Source organism: Oncorhynchus tshawytscha, linkage group LG03, assembly GCF_018296145.1.
Source record: "Oncorhynchus tshawytscha isolate Ot180627B linkage group LG03, Otsh_v2.0, whole genome shotgun sequence".
Taxonomy (NCBI): Eukaryota; Metazoa; Chordata; class Actinopteri; order Salmoniformes; family Salmonidae; genus Oncorhynchus; species Oncorhynchus tshawytscha.
This window is the reverse complement of record NC_056431.1, coordinates 62832766-62854327: the sequence shown is the minus strand read 5'-3', so window position 1 is coordinate 62854327 and position 21562 is coordinate 62832766. Positions and strand designations below refer to the sequence as shown.

At 43.3% G+C, this 21562-nt stretch overlaps 1 protein-coding gene across 2 annotated transcripts; it reads left to right on the top strand.

The window, feature by feature from the left end:
* Positions 1-1015: 1015 nt before the first annotated feature.
* LOC112237016 (nectin-3) lies at positions 1016-21140 on the top strand. 2 transcript variants are annotated; one of them, XM_024405642.2, is made up of 10 exons: positions 1016-1144; positions 1448-1519; positions 2118-2465; positions 9829-10134; positions 17475-17577; positions 17782-17936; positions 20414-20510; positions 20638-20680; positions 20781-20858; positions 20968-21140. In XM_024405642.2, exons 1-9 carry the CDS (start codon positions 1105-1107, stop codon positions 20814-20816), a joined length of 1200 nt encoding a protein of 399 aa, XP_024261410.1. In that variant the 5' UTR covers positions 1016-1104; the 3' UTR covers positions 20817-20858; positions 20968-21140. The 2 variants fall into 2 exon arrangements, with proteins under 2 accessions (XP_024261410.1, XP_024261411.1); XM_024405643.2 differs by lacking the exon at positions 1448-1519 and having other exon boundaries at positions 1028-1144.
* The last annotated feature ends 422 nt before the right edge of the window (positions 21141-21562 follow it).

The following is a 21562-nucleotide window of genomic DNA, read 5'->3' as shown; positions in this document are numbered from 1 at the left end:
ACACTGGACAGAGGAAGATTGTAAAAAGGTGTTATGGACAGACAAATCTAAGTTTGAGGTGTTCAGATCACAAAGAAGAATATTCGTGAGACGCAGACCAAATGAAAAGATGCTGGAGGAGAGCTTGACACCATCTGTCAAGCATGGTGGAGGTAATGTGATGGTCTGGGGTGCTTTAGTGGTGGTAAAGTGTGAGGTTTGTACAGGGTAAAAGGGATCTTGAATGAAGGCTATCACTCCATTTTGTAATGCTATGCCATACCCTTTGGACGGCAATTAATTGGAGCCAATTTCCTCCTACAACAGGACAATGACCCAAAGCACAGCTCCAAACTATGCAATAACTATTTAGGGAAGAAGCAGTCAGCTGATATTCTGTCTATAAAGGAGTGGCCAGCACAGTCACCGCATCTCAACCCTATTGAGCTGTTGTGGGAGCAGCTTGACCGTAAGAAGTGCCCATCAAGCCAATCCAATTTGTGGGAGGTGCTTCAGGACGCATGGGGTGAAATCTCTTCAGATTACCTCAAATTGACAACTAGAATGCCAAAGGTCTGCAAGGCTGTAATTGCTTCAAATGGAGGATTATTTTACAAAGCAAAGTTTGAAGGACACAATTATTATTGCAATTAAAAATCATTATTTATAACCTTGCCAGCGTCTTGACTATATTTCCTATTCATTTTGGAACTCATTTCATGTGTGTTTTCATGGAAAACAAGGACATTTCTAAGTGACCCCAAACTTTTGAACGGTAGTGTATATAGTGTATCATCAGAGAGGGGGGGTCCCAAGTCATACAGATTCTGGCCTGTTGTTGTTTTTAACTGTGTTTTTCTTAAAGAAAATACATAATTTTGTCCCATCATTCTTGTTTTTTTTGTAATGAGGCTTATGTGTATGTTTCATAACCAGTATAAGGTTATAAGGCTTTCAAAGAGGAAGCACACAGCCTATGAAAAGCCAGGAGTCTGCGAGTGGGGTGGAGCCTAGACTGTCTCATCCATGATCCACCCCATTGTGCTATAGCTGCTGTGGTTTACTGAATTAGTGTTTTCCAACAGTAGGAGGACATTTTTCTGTCAGCACAAACATCAAAAACAAATGTCTGCTATTTCAGCAGAGGAACTTCTATTCATCAAAGGTTAGTGGTCTCTTAAATTTACAGATGCATCTGTTTTGTTCCATTATTACTGACCAATGTAGGACTGGTTGTTTATTTTGGAGAAAAGGTTTTGGCTACATTGCAAGATGTGCATAGTCTCCATCAAAGAGTGATGATTGCAGAGCAATGCTTGAATACATTTTATTGCAAAGAACATTATTTTACATTCAGCTCAGCCTACATAACTGTCTTACATAAACAATGAATAGATCCTAATTTTTATATATCACCAATTTTAAAACGTAATATAATTACATAATTACATTTCCCCTCTGATCCTAGCAATGAGAAGAGCAAGCATGTTACTGAAGCTGAGCTGTGTGCTTCTGCTCATCATCCAGAGGGATACAGAAAGTAGGTTTCCAATTGTCATAAAATGTCATACTATTGAGATCATGTTTTTGTCTCTTTCTTCTTATTGAGACAAGGCAAGACAGTGACACCCACCAAACACACAATCCCACCATTCAACTGTAGTCCTTGTCCTTTTAGGGTACATAAGGCACACACATCAGCTCAGTAAGTTCACAATGTTTTTAGCTCAGTAGTTTTGAGACATGCTGAGCATTCACAAGTATCTGGGAATGTATTGAATATCTTAGTCTTGATTTAGTGTTAGTATAGAGTCAGGGCTTTTGGCGTATTGTTCTAATAACATATTCACTAAGTAGTTTCAGCCTAGACTGAACCCAGATCAGTGCGTGCTTTAGCCATCTCCTCTGACTATGGCTGTCCAAATGGGGTTAGGGTCAAAGATTGAGTAATTGGCACATTTGTTTTTACAATAGCCACATTTCAGCATCAATAGGATTTTATAGTTCATACGCACAGCTAAATACTAATAATGGTCTTGTCTGTGTGTTTAGTTATCATCTCTGTTTATTAGAGTTCATAAACATCTATTCTACAGGTATCTTCTGGACTGTTTTTTAGGCTTGTGTTTTCTCTACAGGTACACGGGTCATTGGTGAATGCAGGACTGTGGTACAGGGGGAGGATGTGGACTTATCCTGCAGACTGATAGAGACAACTGAGGACCTCGAACAGATAACATGGCAGAAAAGTACTGCGGAAGAAACACAGAACCATAATTTTATGCTGATTAATCCCAATGGGGTTACTACATTCCTTGCATCGAATGGATTGAGTGGTAGAGTCCAGTTTATTGGGAACCCATCAGAAAACCTTGGATCTATTAGAATAACAGCTGTCAGACTGTTGGATGAAGGCACCTTCAAATGTATCTTCAGTGTTTTCCCCAGTGGAACATACACTACAGAGATACCTCTGACTGTGCTAGGTAAGAACTCTTCCTTCACTCTTTGCATCACTGTTTCTATGATTGACAGTGTGGAAAGACTAAATGTGATAATCAATACTAGAAAGGTAAGAAGTTGGTAGTTTCATAATTCAAGTGAAGCAAGAGCAGAGCCCTCATCTACAGAACCCTCATCTTCCATCTTCTCTGCGCTTAGAAAAAAAGGTTCCCAACGGGTTCTTTCCAGAGGGATACGATTCAACCTTTAACCTTTTTTTATCCTAAGAACCGTTTTTGGAAGAAATAGTTATTTGATGATTCTGTGGCAGTCATACAATTTTGTCAGCCGGTTATTGCCATGCAAATAAAGACTGCATGTCTCACGGTAACTGACTGTTACTTAACATAATCATGTTTAGCTTCTCCGGACCTCCACACATACAAGTTGCTGATGTGCGCCTTTGGAATATCTACATAAACATTTTGAATAAATAAGTTTAATATACACCATCACAATAAATAAATGTATTATTTTAATCAGGTCTAAAGAAACATTATGATATGAAGAAAATGTATTTCAGAATAACAAAATATGAGTTGGCCTACTGCGTGCTATGTGGCTATGCTCCATGCCATATGCTGTAGGCTTGTTAATTTAGCTGACAAGATATTCTTTAAGTCCCGTGCCATTATTTTATTTTATATGATTTTATATTATGAAGAATGTAATTGAAGGATATTTTTCTTGAAACAGGTCCTATATGCTAGATTTAGAGTTTAGTTGTGAATGATACCAACCTTAGAATGTCTTAGAAATTAAAACATATATGGGCTGCATGGTGCGACATTAGGCTGTTGATGATTTGAGAAAGAATTTTAAAAAGCTTGCGCTCTGTTCCTTTCCTCAGGGTGCACTGCTGTTCTCTCATCAAGTGATTTTCACTCATCAGACTATTCTCAATTTAATCTTGTTTTTACTAATGTGTAAAATACATGTCATCTGTATGCACTCGATTAGGGAATGGAGGCCGCCAGTTTTCCCGACAGTCTGATATTCAATGATGATAGATAGGCCACTTCGGTCTTATAGTGGAGCATGTGCTTAAGAGCAGCTGAGAAATAAATACAATAACACTTATTTCACTCCACACATTAACCACTGTTTGAGGAGTATACTGTCGCTGCCCAACAGGTGATATTTCACCTAAACGCTGTATGCCATGGGCTCTCCAGTCGTATTCCTGCAGCTACCCAGTGCTTAATTTGGGAAACCTGAATGCTGATATACATATGCATAAGCTCTAATGTGCATATGGATGTTCTGAATTAATCATCACCTTGTGAGGTCTGTCCATTTCGTTACACCGTTTCAACCTGCTGTTGAACTTCTTTCTTCAAATTGATCATCACAGTGAGGTGAGTTTTAAAAGTATGAAAAAGCTGTTTTGATGATAAGTGTTTGGTGTGATTTTCGATTGCACATGCACTGTTCTCAAACGTGATGACAAATGCAATTATGCATCTCATGGTTTATTATAAAGGTGCATTTTTATGGTGAAAATGATCTTCCAAAACGTGAAACTCACCCTCAGCCTATGTATGCCAGTAGGCTATACTGGTTATAAAGGAAATTAATGTGCTTAATTTTAAGAAGTTACTTGGCCACTTTAGTTGTGATACAAACCTTATCAAAACATGTAGGTATATGGGCTAGGGTACATGAGGTGTGCGACTATGATTTGCAGTGGTGTAAAGTACATAAGTAAACATACTTTAAAGTACTCCTTAAAGTAGTTTTTGGGGTATCTGTACTTTACTTTACTATTTATATTTTTTATAACTTTTACTTTTAATTCACTACATTCCTAAAATATCATACTTTTTACTCCATAAATTTTTCCTGACAACCCAAAGTACTTTTTCTTTAAGGGGTAGATCAGCTTTAATGGTGCAGATAGATTCTAACTTCCATCAATGTAATTGTCTGCATCACTTCCAATCCCCATATATATTTGCAAAGAATACATGGGGGATTGGAAGTGATACACACATACATACATAAATACAGATCCCATTTTTTAAATATTTTTTTTACTTTTTTACTTTCTAATCCTACCACCCCTCCCCTAATTGGAGTAAACTAGTGAATACTAAATACATTTTATGGACACAGTCAATTTTACAATAGTTCTATTTTGTTTGTTTTTACTCCTGTCTTTCTCTACCCTCAACCTCTCCCTGTTCTCTGACAGGTGCACAATAATGATCCATTCTAAATAAAAACTAATTTCTCACATATATTATTTCGTATATGAAAAGACCACACTAAATTAAGAATAGTCTGATGGGTGACAATATTAGCCGATCACTTGTGAACGATGTATTATCACTTAGGAATGAAGCCCAGGTTGTTCAGTAAGGCAAGACACAGCTTGCCTTTGTTATGCAACTTTTTCAAATCATCAGTGGTGGGAAAAGTACCAAATGGTCATACTTGAATAAAAGTATAAATACCTTAATAGAAAATTACTCAAGTAAAAGTCAAATTTACCAAGTAAAATACTACTTGAGTAAAAGTCTAAAAGTATTTTATTTAAAAAAATACTTAATTATCAAAAGAAAATGTAATTGCTAAAATATACTTAAGTATGAAAAGTTAAAGTTAAAATATAAATAATTTCTAATTTCTTATATTAAGCAAATCAGACTGCACCATTTTATTGCTTTAAAAATGTACAGATAGCCACGGGCACACTCCAACAGTCAGACATGATTTACAAAAGATGCATTTGTGTTTAGTGAGTCCGCCAGAACATAGGCAGTAGGGATGATCACGTGTTCTCTTGATAGTGAGTGAATTTCACAATTTTCCTGTTTTGCTGAACATTCAAATGTATTGAATTGAATTGAATTTATTTTGGGTAACAGAATATAGTATTAATTAAAACGCTTGTGGTTGTCAATGGTAAAAACAATAACACACATAATGATTGTAAGGATCTGGGTGTAACTGGTGCAGAGGAGTCAGGCGCAGGACAGCAGAGATGAGGAACACAAAGAAATTTACTCAAAATATCAAAATACATGAAGTAACACCAGGCCCCAAACAACGGACCGAACTTACAATAAACAAACACGCACAAAAACCATGGGGAAAACAGAGGGTTAAATAATAAACATGTAATTGTGGAATTGAAACCAGGTGTGTAAAACAAAGACAAAACAAATGGCGATGGCTAGAAGGCCGGTGACGTCGAACGCCGAACGCCGCCGAAACAAGGAGAGGGGACGACCCGGAGGATGAGGCGCAGGGAGATCCGGATGGAGACGGTGGAACTCCCGCAGCAACGAAGGGTCCAAAACATCCTGCACTGGCACCCAGCATCTCCCCTCCCTTCCTTCCCACTCCACAAACGGGTAAAGAACATAGCCCACATTGCCTGGCGTAGGTTCAGTCTCCTCGCCACCCGGATGTACTCCAGATTGCAGTGGTCAGTCTAGATGAGAAAAGGGTGTTTAGCCCCCTTAAGTCAATGACTCCACACCTTCAGAGCCTTGACAACAGCCAAAATCTCTCGGTCCCACATAGTTTCGCTCCACCGGGCTGAGTTTCTTTTTAAAAAAGTGCAGGGGCTGAGCTTTGGTGGTGTACCCGAGCATTGAGAGAGCATGGCTCCTATCCCAGCCTCGGACGTGTCCACCTCCACTATGAACACCAAAGAGGGATCCGGATGAGCCAGCACGGGAGCCGAGGTAAACAGAGCCCTCAGGTGACCAAAAGCCCTGTCCGCCTCAGCCGACCACTGCAGTCGCACCGGTCCCCCCTTCAGCAGTGAGGTAATGGGAGCTGCTACCTGACCTAAACCCTGGATAAACCGCCAGTAGTAGTTGGCAAACCCTAAAAACCACTGCACTTCCTTTACCGTGTTGGGAGTCGGCCAATTACGCACAGCTGAAATGCAGTCACTCTCCATCTCCACCCCTGAAGTGGAAATGAGGTACCCTAGGAAGGAGACGGACTGTTGGAAGAACATACATTTCTCAGCCTTGACGTACAGGTCATGCTCCAACAGTCGACCATGCACCCTGCACACCAGCAGAGAAATGCGGAGTATATCAGAATGTCGTCGATATACACCACTACACCCTGCCCGTGCAGGTCCCGGAAAATCTTGTCTAAAAATGCCTGGAAGACTGATGGAGCATTCATCAACCCTTTCGCACCAGGTTGTAAGCGCTCCTGAGATCCAATTTTGTGAAGAAGCGCACCCCGTGCATTTACTCTATCGCACTGGCTATGAGAGGCAGTTGGTAGCGTGAGTCCTGGGAAGTGCTGCGTCTACCAGGAGATTTATCGCACAATCCCCCCTTCGATGGGGTGGTAATTGAGTTGACTCCATATAGATTGCAAAATAGTTGGGAAGAGATTTTTGACTTACCGACTCCATGGCACGTGGTTTATGAACAGATACGTAAAATTACGCCGGATTCAAAACTTTGAATTGTTATATTTAAATTATTATACAAAATTCTTGCAACCAAAAGAATGCTATTTATATGGGGGATACAACCTTCCTAGCTCTGCAGATTTTGCTGCGAAGAGACAGAATCATTCAATATTTTGTTTTGATACTGTCCATATGTAGCTTGTTTTTGGTCACAGGTCCAGGATTGGCTGAAGAATTGCAATATTTACCTGGAGCTAACTCTGCAGATAGCACTACTGGATGATCTGAAAAGTCATAGTCAATCGATCAATAATATAATAATACTGTCAGCAAACATTGTATTTTTAATGTATCTGTAGAAACAATGAAAATAGAAAGGTTCAGATTTTTTGTGAAACATCACCGAACAGTTGAAAAATATATGGTAAGTAAAAATCCAATATAGATAAGAGATAGATGGGAGGAGTTGAACACAAAATAACTCATGTTAAACATACTGTGTCCTTAATACGTCTATAATAAGCACACATCATTTTGGGCTCCAGAGTGGCGCAGTGATCTCAGACACTGCATCTCAGTGCAAGAGGCATCACTGCAGTACCTGATTCGAATCCAGGCTACATCACATCCGGATGTGATTGGGACTCCCACAGGGAGGTGCACAATTAGCCCACCATTGTCTGGGTTTGGCTGGGGTAGGCCGTCATTGTAAATAATAATTTGTTCTTAACTTGTTGGGGATAGGGGGCAGTATTTTCACTTTGGATGAATTGCGTGCCTAGTTAAATAAAGGTTCAAATAAATATAGGTTATAAGTTAAATATACTTAAGTACAGTGGTATAAAAAGTACTCAATTGTCATACTTGAGTAAAAGTACAAAGTAAAAGTAAATGCTATCCATCATATTCCTTATACTTAGCAAACCAGAAGGCACAATCTTCTTATTTTTAATTAGGGACAGACAAGTGCACACTCAGACATAATTTACAAACACAATAGTTGTGTTTCGCGAGTCTGCCAGATCATAGGCAGTAGGGATGACAAAGCGTTATATTGATAGGTGCCATAATTCTGTCCTGCTTGAGCATTATAAATGTAAGGAGTACCTTTAGATGCAAAGGGAAAATGTACGGAGTAAAATGTACATTATTTTCTTTAGGAAGGTAGTGGAGTAAAAGTAATAGTTGCCAAAAGTATTAATAGTAAAGTACAGATACCCCCACAACTACTTAAGTAGTACTTAAAACTAGTATTACTTAAGTACTTTACACCACTGGTCTAGCCTATAGAAAGCTGATGGGATACTCCCTCCCTTTTTTAATGGAGGCCATCAAAACTCTGTTTTCTCATGCAATTGCATAGCCTATAGAAATGTGTTTGATAGATTTTCAATTACCTTTGCAATGATGTTAGAGGGACAATAGTGTGCAAAGTACCAAGCAGTAAGCAAGATTGGAAGGCTACTAATGACCATCAGCAGCATCAGAGCTTGGAGAAGCCTAAACACCCATAACCATTCCCATCATTATCATATTTCCCAGCATGCGCTATTGCGGGTAGATTTGTTTGTTTCAATATCTGTGTTTTGGTATTAACCTTATGCTACACAGAAAAAAATAACAATCTTTTTCTAAAATGTTTTGATCTTTTAATAGTTAGACTTCTTGCACCCGTTAGTTACTGAGATAGTTGTTCCAGTTTAGTTTCCCGAACCTGGCAGTCTTTCTAAAATGCTTGTTGAAGGTGATTAAAAGTTTCAATTGTTGGATATCTTCATTCTGGCTGAGGAAGACACATAAGCCTAATTTTCTCCAGCTGTGCTCCATTCTGGCTCACACAGTAAAACAACACATTCCACTGCAATTATCCGGTGTATGTGACAATAAAACATAAAGTAGATTTTATTATTTATGGAGGGTTCTTGGCAGAACCATTTAAAGCGGGATCTATGAAGAACGCATAGAGGTCCAATTCTAATTCCTAATTCTATGTAAGAACCCTACGTAGAGGGTTCTAGGTAGAACCAAAAAGGGATCCCGTATGGGGACAAACTAAAGAACCCTATGTGGTTGTACGTAGCACCTTCCTTTCTGAGAGTATCCTCTTACTCAAGCTGTAAACCAGGAGAGTACAGGCATCAATAGTTTCCCTAATGGTGGAACAGATGTTGGAATATAGAGAATACACCATTATATCCTGCATTCCTTAACAGTATAATCACTGGGCTGTGAATGATTTTCAGTGGAACTGCTGAAGCTGAAAAACAGATTTTGGGAAGTGTGTGTGAAACTTAATACCTCAGGTGCAAGTACCTCTCATCAGGGTGAGTGTAACGGTTTTCTTTATGTGAAAGAGAGTCAGACCAAAATGCGGCGTGGCTATTGCGATCCATGTTTAATAAAACAAAGTAAACACGAATCAAATACAAATAAACGTAACACGAAAACCGAAACAGCCTAATACTGGTGCAAAGTACACAGAAACAGGAACAAGGACAATCACCCACAAAACCCAACACCAAACAGGCCACCTAAATATGGTTCCCAATCAGAGACAATGACGAACACCTGCCTCTGATTGAGAACCATATCAGGCCAAACATAGAACTTGACAAACTAGACATGTAACATAGAATGCCCACTCAGCTCACACCCTGACCAACCAAAACATAGAAACATACAAAGCAAACTATGGTCAGGGTGTGACAGTGAGCTGAAACCTGTTTAAACCGGATTTGCCTAAACCTCGAATACAGTACATGTCGTTACTAATGTATATTGCAATTGAACAAATAGATAACATGAAATGGTTTATTTAAAGTTTGTTGGACATATAACATGAGCATTTCATGTGATGTGAGGACTGTTTTGGTAGTTTTTCCATGTATAGTTCCACATTTACAATGAGTTTCTTGTTCATGTTTTCTGTTCTCTCTTTGTTTGTTTCCTGGCCATAGTTCCTCCAGTAGTGAGTGTGACAATTGATGTTCCTCCTGTCACTGGGAAGAATGAGGTTGTCTTGGCAACCTGTATGGCTGCTGGTGCCAAGCCACAGGCAGATGTGACGTGGAAGTCAGGTACATTTGGCAGTTTGTTGAGGACAGTGACTAACTTCACACAGCACACCAATGGAACCACCACAGTACTCAGCCACCTGCTCGGGTTGCCAACCAGAGCAGCCAATCAGCAGCAGGTCCAGTGTGTGGTCAGCCAGTCTGCCCTGGCAACAGAAAGGAGCTACAACTACACCATAGACATCCACTGTAAGTATATACTCCACTACTACTGCCCTACCCTATAGACAGACACTGTAAATATATTCTACTACCACTGTCCTACACTAGCCGCATCCACTGTACATTTATATTCCACTATCAATGTCATAGACCATAGACATCCACTGTATGTATAGAGTCTCACTGTCTATGTATAGAGTCCTACTGGCTGTAGCCTAGTAGCCCTCTTGTCAGAGTCGTGTTTATAGGTGGCAGGGAAGTCAGGCGCAGGAGAGTCAAACGGGGTGTAATGTAGTCTTTTAATATAAGTCCACTTAACATGCTCCAAACACTAAATGTACATACATAAATAAACCCGTTGCGCACCCATACAACTATAAAAACAACACTGACATAAAACAATCTCTGACAAAGACATGAGGGGAAACAGAGGGTTATATACACAACCGGTAATGAATGGGATTGAAACCAGGTGTGTAGGAAGACAAGACAAAACGAAAAATGGATCAATGATGGCTAGAAGACCGGTGACGTCGACCCCCGAGCACCGCCCGAACAAGTAGGGGGCAACGATTTTGGCAGAAGTCGTGACAGTACCCCCCCTTGACACGCGGCTCCAGCAGCTCGTCGACACCAGCCTCGGGGACGATCCGGAGGGTGAGGTGCAGGGCGATCCGGATGGAGACGGTGGAATTATTTTAACATGGAAGGATCTAACACGTCGTCCACCGGAACCCAGCATCTCTTCTCCGGCCTGTACCCCCTCCCAGTCCACGAGGTACTGAAGACCCCTCGCCCGACATCTCGAATCCAAAATGGATCGAACAGAGTACGCTGGGACCCCCTCGATGTCTAGAGGAGGCGGATGAACATCACGCACTTCAGCCTCCTGGGGCGGGCCAGCCACCACCGGCCTGAGGAGAGACACATGGAACGAGGGGTTAATACGGTAATTAGTGGGCAGTTGTAACCTATAACATACCTCGTTCACTCTCCTCAGGACTTTAAACGGCCCCACAAACCGCAGACCCAGCTTCCGGCAGAGCAGGCAGAGGGGCAGGTTTCGGGTCGAGAGCGAGACCCTGTCCCCTGGTGCGAACACCGGGGCCTCACTGCGGTGACGTTCTGCGCCAACTTTCTGGCGTGCTGAGGAAACCTGGGAGGCAGCCCACGTCCACCTTCAGCGCGCCAGAAAGTTGGCGCAGAACGTCACCGCAGTGAGGCCCCGGTGTTCGCCGAAACCAATTGTCCACTGCAGGAGCCTCAGTCTGACTCTGTTGCCAAGGAGACAGAACCGGCTGATACCCTAATACACATTGAAAGGCAGTAAGGTTAGTGGAGGAGTGATGTAGCGAGTTCTGGGCCATCTCTGCCCAGGGCACGAACTTCGCCCACTCCTCCGGCCGGTCCTGGCAATAAGACAGCAGAAACCTACCCACATCCTGGTTAACTCTATCCACCTGCCCATTACTCTCAGGGTGAAAACCTGAGGTAAGACTAACCGAGACCCCCAGACGTTCCACGAACGACTTCCAGACCCTTGATGTGAACTGGGGACCCCAATCAGACACTATATCCTCAGGCACCCCATAGTGCCGGAAAACGTGTGTAAACAGGGCCTCCGCAGTTTGTAAGGCCTTAGGGAGACCAGGCAAAGGGAGGAGACGACAGGACTTCAAAAACCGATCCACAACGACCAGGATCGTGGTGTTACCCTGTGTAGGTGGAAGATCAGTTAAAAAAATCCACCGACAGGTGCGACCACAGCCGCTGTGGAACAGGGAAAAGGTTGTAGCTTACCTCTAGGCAGGTGTCTAGGAGCCTTGCACTGGGCGCACACCGAGCAGGAGGAAACATAAATCTTCACGTCCTTAGCTAAAGTGGGCCATCAGTACCTCCCATCAAGACAGCGCATCGTCCGACCTATCCCAGGATGACCAGAGGAGGGTGATGTGTGAGCCCAATAGATCAATCGGTCGCGGACATTAGATGGAACGTACATACGACCAGTTGGACACTCAGGGGGAGAGGGCTCTGCACGTGACGCCCACTCAATGTCCGCGTCCAGCTCCCACACTACTGGCGCCACCAAACACGAAGCTGGGAGTATGGGAGTAGGATCCATGGACCGCTCCTCTGTGTCATACAGCCGGGACAATGCGTCTGCCTTCACATTCTGGGAGCCTGGTCTGTAAGAAAGAGTAAAAACTAAACGAGTGAAAAACATGGCCCACCTTGCCTGGCGAGGATTCAGTCTCCTCGCTTCCCGGATGTACTCCAGATTGCGAAGGTCAGTCCAGATGAGAAAAGGGTGTTTAGCCCCCTCAAGCCAATGCCCCCACGCCTTCAAGGCTTTTACGACAGCTAACAGCTCCCAGTCCCCCACATTATGGCCGAGCTTCTTCAAAAAGAAAGCTCAGGGGCGGAGCTTTTGTGGCGCACCCGAACTCAGAGAGAGCACTGCTCCTATCCCAGCTTCGGATGTGTCCACTTCCACTATGAATGGCAAAGAGGGATCCGGATGAGCCAACACAGGAACCGAGGTAAACAGAGTCTTCAGGGGCCGAAAAGCCCTGTTCGCCTCAGCCGACCACTGCAAGCGCACCGGCCCCCGGTAGTAATTGGCAAACCCTAAAAAACGCTGCACCTCCTTTACCGTGGTTTGAGTCGGCCAATTACGCACGGCTGCTCTCCATTTCCACTCCTGATGTGGAAATCCGATGCCCTAGAAAGGAGATGGATTGTTGGAAGAAAAAGCATTTCTCAGCCTTGACATATAGATCATGCTCCAACAGGCGACCAAGCACTTTGCGCACCAGGGACACATGCTTGGTGCGTGTAGCGGAGTATATCAGGATATCATCGATATACACCACTACACCCTGCCTGTGCAGGTCCCTTAAGATCTCATCTACAAATGATTGGAAGACTGATGGAGCATTCATCAACCCATATTGCATGACAAGGTACTCATAATGACCTGAGGTGGTGCTAAATGCCGTCTTCCACTCATCACCCTTCCGAATACGCACCAGATTGTACGCACTCCTGAGATCCAATTTTGTGAAGAAGCGTGTCCAGTGCATTAACTCAATAACTGTAGTTATAAGAGGTAGAGGGTAACTATATTTCACCGTGATTTTATTGAGACCTCGATAATCAATGCACGGGCGTAAACCGCCATCCTTCTTCACAAAAAGGAAACTCGAAGAGATGGGTGAAATGGAGGGCTGAATGTACCCCTGACGCAGGGATTCAGAGGCATATGTCTCCATAGCCACCGTCTCCGCTTGCGACAGGGGATACATGTCACTCCTGGGATATGCAGCGTCTACAAGGAGATCTATCGCACAATCCCCCCATCGATGGGGTGGTAATTGAGTCGCCTTCTTTTTACAGAAGGCGAGAGCCAAATCGGCATATTCTGGGGGAATGCGCATGGTGGAGACCTGGTCTGGACTTTCCACCGTAGTAGCACCAACGGAAACCCCTAAACACCTACCTGAGCACTCTCGTGACCACCCCGTGAGAGCACTCTGAGGGGGTTATGACAAGCTAACCAGGGTAGGCCTAGCACCACAGAATACGCAGGAGAATTAATAAGGAAAAGACTAATCTTCTCCTTGTGACCCTCCTGCGTTATCATACACAAAGGAGCGGTGACCTCCCTGATAAACTCTGACCCTAATGGTCGACTATCTAAGGCATGAACAGGGAAAGGCATATCCAAGAAACAATAGAGATCCCTAAGCTATGAGCTAAACTTTTATAAGCGGGGGGGTCAGGAAAAGTGACAGAGACAAACATTAGTGCAACATAGGGCTCTGGATGAGAATGGTGCCTACTCGCCCGGGGTGATGCCAGAGTGCCCTGCCTGCCTTCTCTATTCCCAGAGGAACCAACCCGGCACCGACCAGCAGTGTGCCCTCTACAACCATAGATGGTGCTCGAGCGGGAACACCCTCCGGTCTCCCTGCGCACCATCCCTCCCAATTCCATAGGTTCGGGAGAGAGGGTGCGGGACGATGGAACAACCAGACCCCGATCTAGACGTCCACGAGTAGCCAGCATGTTGTCCAGCCTGATGGACATGTCCACCAGCTGGTCAAAGGTGAGGGTGGTGTCTCTACAGGCCAGCTCCCGACGGACATCCTCGCGTAGACTACAACGGTAATGGTCGATCAGGGCCCTGTCGCTCCATCCAGCACCGGCAGCCAGGGTCCTAACCTCCAGAGCAAACTCCTGTGCACTCCTCGTCTCCTGCCTCAGATGGTAGAGGCGCTCACCCGCCGCTCTGCCTTCGGGTGGGTGGTCGAATACTGTCCTGAAATGGCGGGTGAACTCCTCAAAATGGTCCAACTCCGCATCCTCCTCTCTACACAGCGCTGGCCCACTCCAGGGCTTTCCCGGTAAGGCACGAGACGAGGGCACAGCTCTTCTTACAGTCCGATGGAACTGGAGAGACCATGGCCAGGTACAAGTTCAGTTTAAGGAGAAAACCCTGGCAGCCGGCAGTATCTCCGATTTATCCCGTGGGTAGGGATAAATGGATCTTGTTTAGTTCAGGAGGAGAAAAAGCGTTCAAGGGAGATCCCGGTTGTGGTGGTGGAGGTGCTGGAAAAACTCTGTCTCTCCCAGCAGTCCATATTCTGGACAACGCGATCCATGGCGGCGCTCAGACTGTCAATCTCCTCCGCTTGTTCCATGACGCGTTCCTCCATCTCCATGAGCGAAGAATCTTCTCCTCTAATCAGTCCATATGTCACTGTCGTCAGGAGAGACAGACCAAGGCGCAGCGTGATTAAAGTTCCACATCTTTTAATAAAGTGAAACTTCCAAACAAAACAATCAAAAAAACAATGAACCGTGACATCAGTGGTGCTACATGCACATAAACAAAACAATATCCTACAACCCAGGTGGGAACAATGGAGAACTTAAAGTATGATCCCCAATTAGCCACTAGCCACTTTAAACAATGCTACCTAATATAATGTTTACATACCCTACATTATTCATCTCATATGTATACGTATATACTGTACTCTATATCATCTACTGCATCTTTATGTAATACATGTATCACTAGCCACTTTAACTATGCCACTTTGTTTACATACTCATCTCATATGTATATACTGTACTCTATACCATCTACTGTATCTTGCCTATGCCGCTCTGTACCATCGCTCATACATATATCTTTATGTACATATTCTTTATCCCCTTACACTTGTGTGTATAAGACAGTAGTTTTGGAATTGTTAGTTAGATTACTTGTTGGTTATTACTGCATTGTCGGAACTAGAAGCACAAGCATTTCGCTACACTCGCATTAACATCTGCTAACCATGTGTATGTGACAAATAAAATTAGATTTGATTTGATTTGAATTGGAGACAATGATAATCAGCTGCTTCTAATTGGGAACCATACCAAGTACACCAACATAGAAATAGGAAAACTAGAACACCCCCCTTGTCACACCCTGACCTACAACACCATAGAGAACCAAGGGATCTCTATGGTCAGGGCTTGACACCATGTCTGTCTATACACTCTTAGAAAATAAGGTTCTATCCTAGAACCAACAGGAGAAGCCTTTGAAGAGAATCCTTTGAACAACCCCCTATTAGATCCAGGTAGAACCCTTTTAGGTTCCAGGTAAAACCATTTGCACAGAGGAAAGCCTTTGATCTAGCCCCGTAACAGCTGTTATTTTCTTTAGCTTAAACATAGTTCTGAGGCACAGAGTGGTATGGACCTTTACAAGGCTTTCATTGTACCGCTCCTCTACTGAAAGTAATCCAACTGAAATGAAGGAAGACAAGGTTTTGCCTCATATGAGCTTTGGGCCAGTAACTGAAAGGTTGCTAGATTGAATCCCTGAGCTGACAAGGTAAACATCTGTCGTTCTGCCCCTGAACAAGGCAGTTAACCCACTGTTCCTAGGCCGTAATTGTAAATAAGAATTTGTTCTTAACTGACTTGCCTCTTTAAACAACCGTTCAATTAAAATCAAACAAATCTGTGGATTAAAGTTCCACTCCTGTCATTGTTATAGTTGTAATATAGCTGTCTTGGTATTGGTGTGTGAGTGTAGGTCTTTTTACATTATATACCTGCAGTAACTGTAATCACCTCTCTGTTTCTCTTTCTCTGTTTCTCAAATCAAAGAAAATGAAATGTTGCTCATCACATACGCCGACTACAACTGGTGTAAACTTTACAGTGAAATGCTTGTTTAAAATCCTTTCCCAACGATACAGAGTTTAAAAAATAAATTCAATACTAACTAACACAAGAGGAATAAAACAAAATACGCAAAAAGGAGCTATATACAAGGAGTACCAGTACCAGATCAATGTGCAGAGGTACGAGGTAGTTGAGGTAGATATGTACATGAAAGCAGGGTCAAGTGACTAGGCATCAGGATAGTAATAATAATAGTAAAATAAAGAACAGAGTAGCAGCAGCAAATATGTGTAAAAGTCTGTGTGTGTATGTTAGAGTGTGAGTGTCTGTCTGTATTTGTGTGTTTGTGTTGTGTCAGTATGCGTGTGTGTTGTGTGTGTGTGTGTGCATATTTAGTGTTTGAAGGTGTGATGGATTTGTCTGGGAGTGACAGTGTAGTGTGAGTGTGTAAGTGAGTGTGTGTGTATATGGTGTGTATAAATAGTCTAGTGAGTGTGCGTAGGGTCAGTATATATCAGGTCAGTGTATATGTAAAGTGTAGAGTCAGTGCAAGATAGAGTCAGTACAGATAGTTTAGGTACCATAATTGATTATTTAGCAGCCTTATGGCTTGGGGGTAAAAGCTGTCTCTGAGCCTGTTGGTCCTAGAGCCGATGCTCCGGTACCGTTTACCGGACGGTAGCAGAGTGAACAGTCTATGGTTAGGGTGGCTGGACTCTTTGTCAATTTTTCGGGTCTTCCTCTGGGACCACTTGCTACAGAGATCCTGGATGGCAGGGAGCTCGGCCCCTGTGATGTACTGGGCTGTCTGCATCACCTTTTGTAGCGCTTTGCGGTCAAGGGCAGTGGAATTGCCATACCAAGCGATGATGCAGCTACATAATTTTTTGAGGATCTGAGGGCCCATTCTCTTCAGGACTGTGCGGGTGAATGTGGACCATGTTAAGTACTTACAGATGTGGACGCCAAATGTGGACTCCACAACTGCCCCGTCGATGTGGATGGAAGTGCTCTCCCTTCTTTCTCCTATAGTCCACAAACAACTCCTTTGTCACCACACTGCTAAGTCTTTGACTTCCTCCCTGTTCTTACTGTGTATGAGTTTGAACCATCACTTTAGTCTCTCTCTCTCTCTCTCTCTCTCTCTCTCTCTCTCTCTCTCTCTCATATAGATCCACCTCAGACAGTGAACATTACCTTTAGTGAGGCCTCTAAAGCCACAGTCTTACGATGTGTAGCAGATGGCAACCCACACCCCAACTACATCTGGAGCAGGTACTTACTCCTATGTAAACTATTTCATACCAGTTTAAATGTAAATGTTATCTGCACATGTTAAGACATGAGATCTAAATAAGCTAAAGGACAGTTGTTGAATTATGCTGGGAGTCAAATCATGCCTTTGTCTTTAACACACGCACACATATACAGTCACACACATACTCTCAGCCCCTCTCCTTCTCTCTCTCTCCCCCTCAGAGTGGCCCAGCCATGGCCTGGGTCTTCAGTGAGAGCAGAGGGAGACATACTGCACTTCCTCAGTCTCAGCTCTGAGCTGAATGGTCTCTATGTCTGTGAGGCCTCCAACCCCTACGGACGAGCAACTGGTTCCCTCAATGTACACATATCCTCTGGTGAGATGCACCTGAGACACACACACACACACACACACACACACACACACACACACACACACACACACACACACACACACACACACACACACACACACACATTCATACTAGTTGCTTATAATTGATTGATTGCCTATTTTATTGAATACTTTATTGTCCCATAGGGAAATTTGTCTGATAAATATACAGGCTTTCCTGGTATACACATGAAACACATATATGAGGTTGAGAAATGTGATGTAGCATGGATAACATAGTTGAGCCAGATGTTCACTTATCTTTCACTGCATGTGTCAATATCAGACTTATGGCCTCATTCCCCTTTCTACGGGAAGGTACTGTATAACCACTAACTAAGATGGTCATGATACACACTTATCTCTTACTGCATATGTACATGTCGTTTAACCTACAGTCATGGCCGAAAGTTTTGAGAATGACACAAATATTGATTTCCACAAAGTTGGCTGTTTCAGTTGTCTTTAGATGTTTTTGTCAGATGTTACTATGGAATACTGAAGTATAAATATAATCATTTCATAAGTGTCAAATGCTTTTATTGCCAATTACATGAAGTTGATGCAAAGAGTCAATATTTGCAGTGTTTACCCTTCTTTTTCAAGACGTCTGCAATCCGCCCTGGCATGCTGTCAATTAACTTCTGGGCCACTGATGGCAGCCCATTCTTGCATAATCAATGCTTGGTTGTCAGAATTTGTGGGTTTATGTTTGTCCACCTGCCTCTTGAGGATTGACCACAAGTTCTCAATGGGATTAAGGTCTGGGGAGTTTCCTGACCATGGACCCAAAATATCGATGTTTTGTTCCCTGAGCCACTTAGTTATCACTTTTGCCTTATGGCAAGGTGCTCTATCATGCTGGAAAAGGCATTGTTCCTCACCAAACTGTTCCTGGATGGCTGGGAGAAGTTGTTCTCGGAGGATGTGTTGGTACCATTCTTTATTCATGGCTGTGTTCTTAGACAAAATTGTGAGTGAGCCCACTCCCTTGGCTGAGAAGCAAACACACACATGAATGGTCTCAGGATGCTTTACTGTTGGCATGACACAGGACTGATGGTAGCGCTCACCTTGTCTTCTCCAGACAAGCTTTTTTCCGGATGCCCCAAACAATCGGAAAGGGCATTCATCAGAGAAAATGACTTTACCCCAGTCCTCAGCAGTCCAATCCCTGTACCTTTTGCAGAATATCAGTCTGTCCCTTATGTTTTTCCTGGAGAGAAGTGGCTTCATTGCTGCCCTTCTTGACACCAGGCCATCCTCCAAAAGTCTTTGCCTCACTGTGCGTGCAGATGCACTCACACCTGCCGGCTGCCCTTCCTGAGCAAGCTCTGTACTGGTGGTGCCCCGATCCCGCAGCTGAATCAACTTTAGGAGACGGTCCTGGCGCTTGCTGGACTTTCTTGGGCACTCTGAAGCCTTCTTCACAACAATTGAATCGCTCTCCTTAAAGTTCTTGATGATCCGATAAATGGTTGATTTAGGTGCAATCTTACTGGCAGCAATATCCTTGCCTGTGAGTGTAACGGGATTCTTCCTGGGAAGGAGAGGCGGACTAAAATGCAGCGTGATTATAATTCATGGTTCTTTAATAATGAAACTATACATGAATTAACTACAAAACAAGAAACGTGAAAACCCAAAACAGTCCCGTGTGGTACAAACACTGACACAGGAGACAACCACCCACAAAACCCAACACAAAACAGGCTCCCAATATGGCTCCCAATCAGAGACAATGACTAACACCTCCCTTTGATTGAGAACCATATCAGGCCCAAACACAGAAACAGACAAACAAGACATCCAACATAGAATGCCCACTCAGATCACACCCTAACCAAACAAAACATAGAAACATAAAAAGCAAACTATGGTCAGGGTGTGACAGTGAAGCCCTTTTTGTGCAAAGCAATGATGACGGCACGTGTTTCCTTGCAGGTAACCATAATTGACAGAGGAAGAACAATGATTTCAAGCATCACCCTCCTTTTGAAGCTTCCAGTCTGTTATTCGAACTCAATCAGCATGACAGAGTGATCTCCAACCTTGTCCTCGTCAACACTCACACCTGTGTTAACGAGATAATCACTGACATGATGTCAGCTGGTCCTTTTGTGGCAGGGCTGAAATGCAGTGGATTTTTTGGGGGGGGGATTCAGTTAATTAGCATGGGAAAGAGGGACTTCGTAATTAATTGCAATTCATCTGATCACTCGTCATAACATTTTGGAGTATATGCAAATTGCCATCATACAAACTGAGGCAGCAGACTTTGTGAAAATTAATATTTGTGCCATTCTCAAAACTTTTGGCCAAGACTGTAGTATTATCTCTTTGTTTTCTGCAGGAAAGTGTTTGCATCAGAGCCATTATGTTTCCTAGGGCAATAAGATTACATGTCATTGTAAATACAGACTGTTTGTTATATTAATTGTATCCTCTCTCTCTTCACAGAGACCTCTGCTGCCTGTTGGGTTCTACTCGTTGTCATTCTCTGTCTGATTGTTGCTGCACTCATATGGTACCGGTGCAAATACGGACAGTTTCCTTGGTAATATCAACTATTGTAATATTATGAACAGAATTTTCCATTATGAAAAAAAAATCATTTTCATTTGATGATCATATATTGATTTGGATCAAATTCAGATTATATTTTTTTCTTGACGATATTCCAGGAGTCCAATCATAGCCAATCAACAGTTCCAGGCACCACTACAGGTATGTGACTATGTTAAAGTCCACCATTGTTGTGTGATTAACCTATCTCATCAGCCACCTTTTGCTATGCAATAATAATGTTATAATGTCTGATGACAAGGTTGAGGAAGATGAACCTGGGACGTCTGGGTTCTGACACTCCAAACCAGGAAGGCGGATAAGGGAGAAGTAACATGATGTAAGGAACACACATTATTTGTATTATTATTTTGTATTTTTAACATGATTTATATCTTGTTTGAGGTATTGTCTATTCATGAGGTATGATTATTGTGCTTTTTTAAAAGAAATCACTGGACAGCCTGAGAACAGATGCCAGAAGAAGCGCAGACATGGAACGGGCGGGCCAGTCCATAGCATCAATGCCTTCCTCTTGCAGGAACTGCTGACACACTCCAGCCACATGAGGTCTAGCATTGTCTTGCATTAGGGGGAACCCGGGGCCAACCGCACCAGCATATGGTCTCACAAGGGGTCTGAGGATCTCATCTCGGTACCTAATGGCAGTCAGGCTACCTCTGGCGAGCACATGGAGGGCTGTGTGGTCCCCTAAAGAAATGCCACCCCACACCATGACGGACCCACCACCAAACCGGCCATGCTGGAGGATGTTGCAGGCAGCAGAACATTCTCCAGGACATCTCCAGACTCTGTCACGTCTGTCACATGTGCTTAGTGTGAACCTGCTTTTATCTGTGAAGAGCACAGGGCGCCAATGGCGAATTTGACAATCTTGGTGTTCTCTGGCAAATGCCAAACGTCCTGCACGGTGTTGGGCTGTAAGCACAACCCCCACCTGTTGACTTCGGGCCCTCATACCACCCTCATGGAGTCTGTTTCTGACCGTTTGAGCAGACACATGCACATTTGTGACCTGCTGGA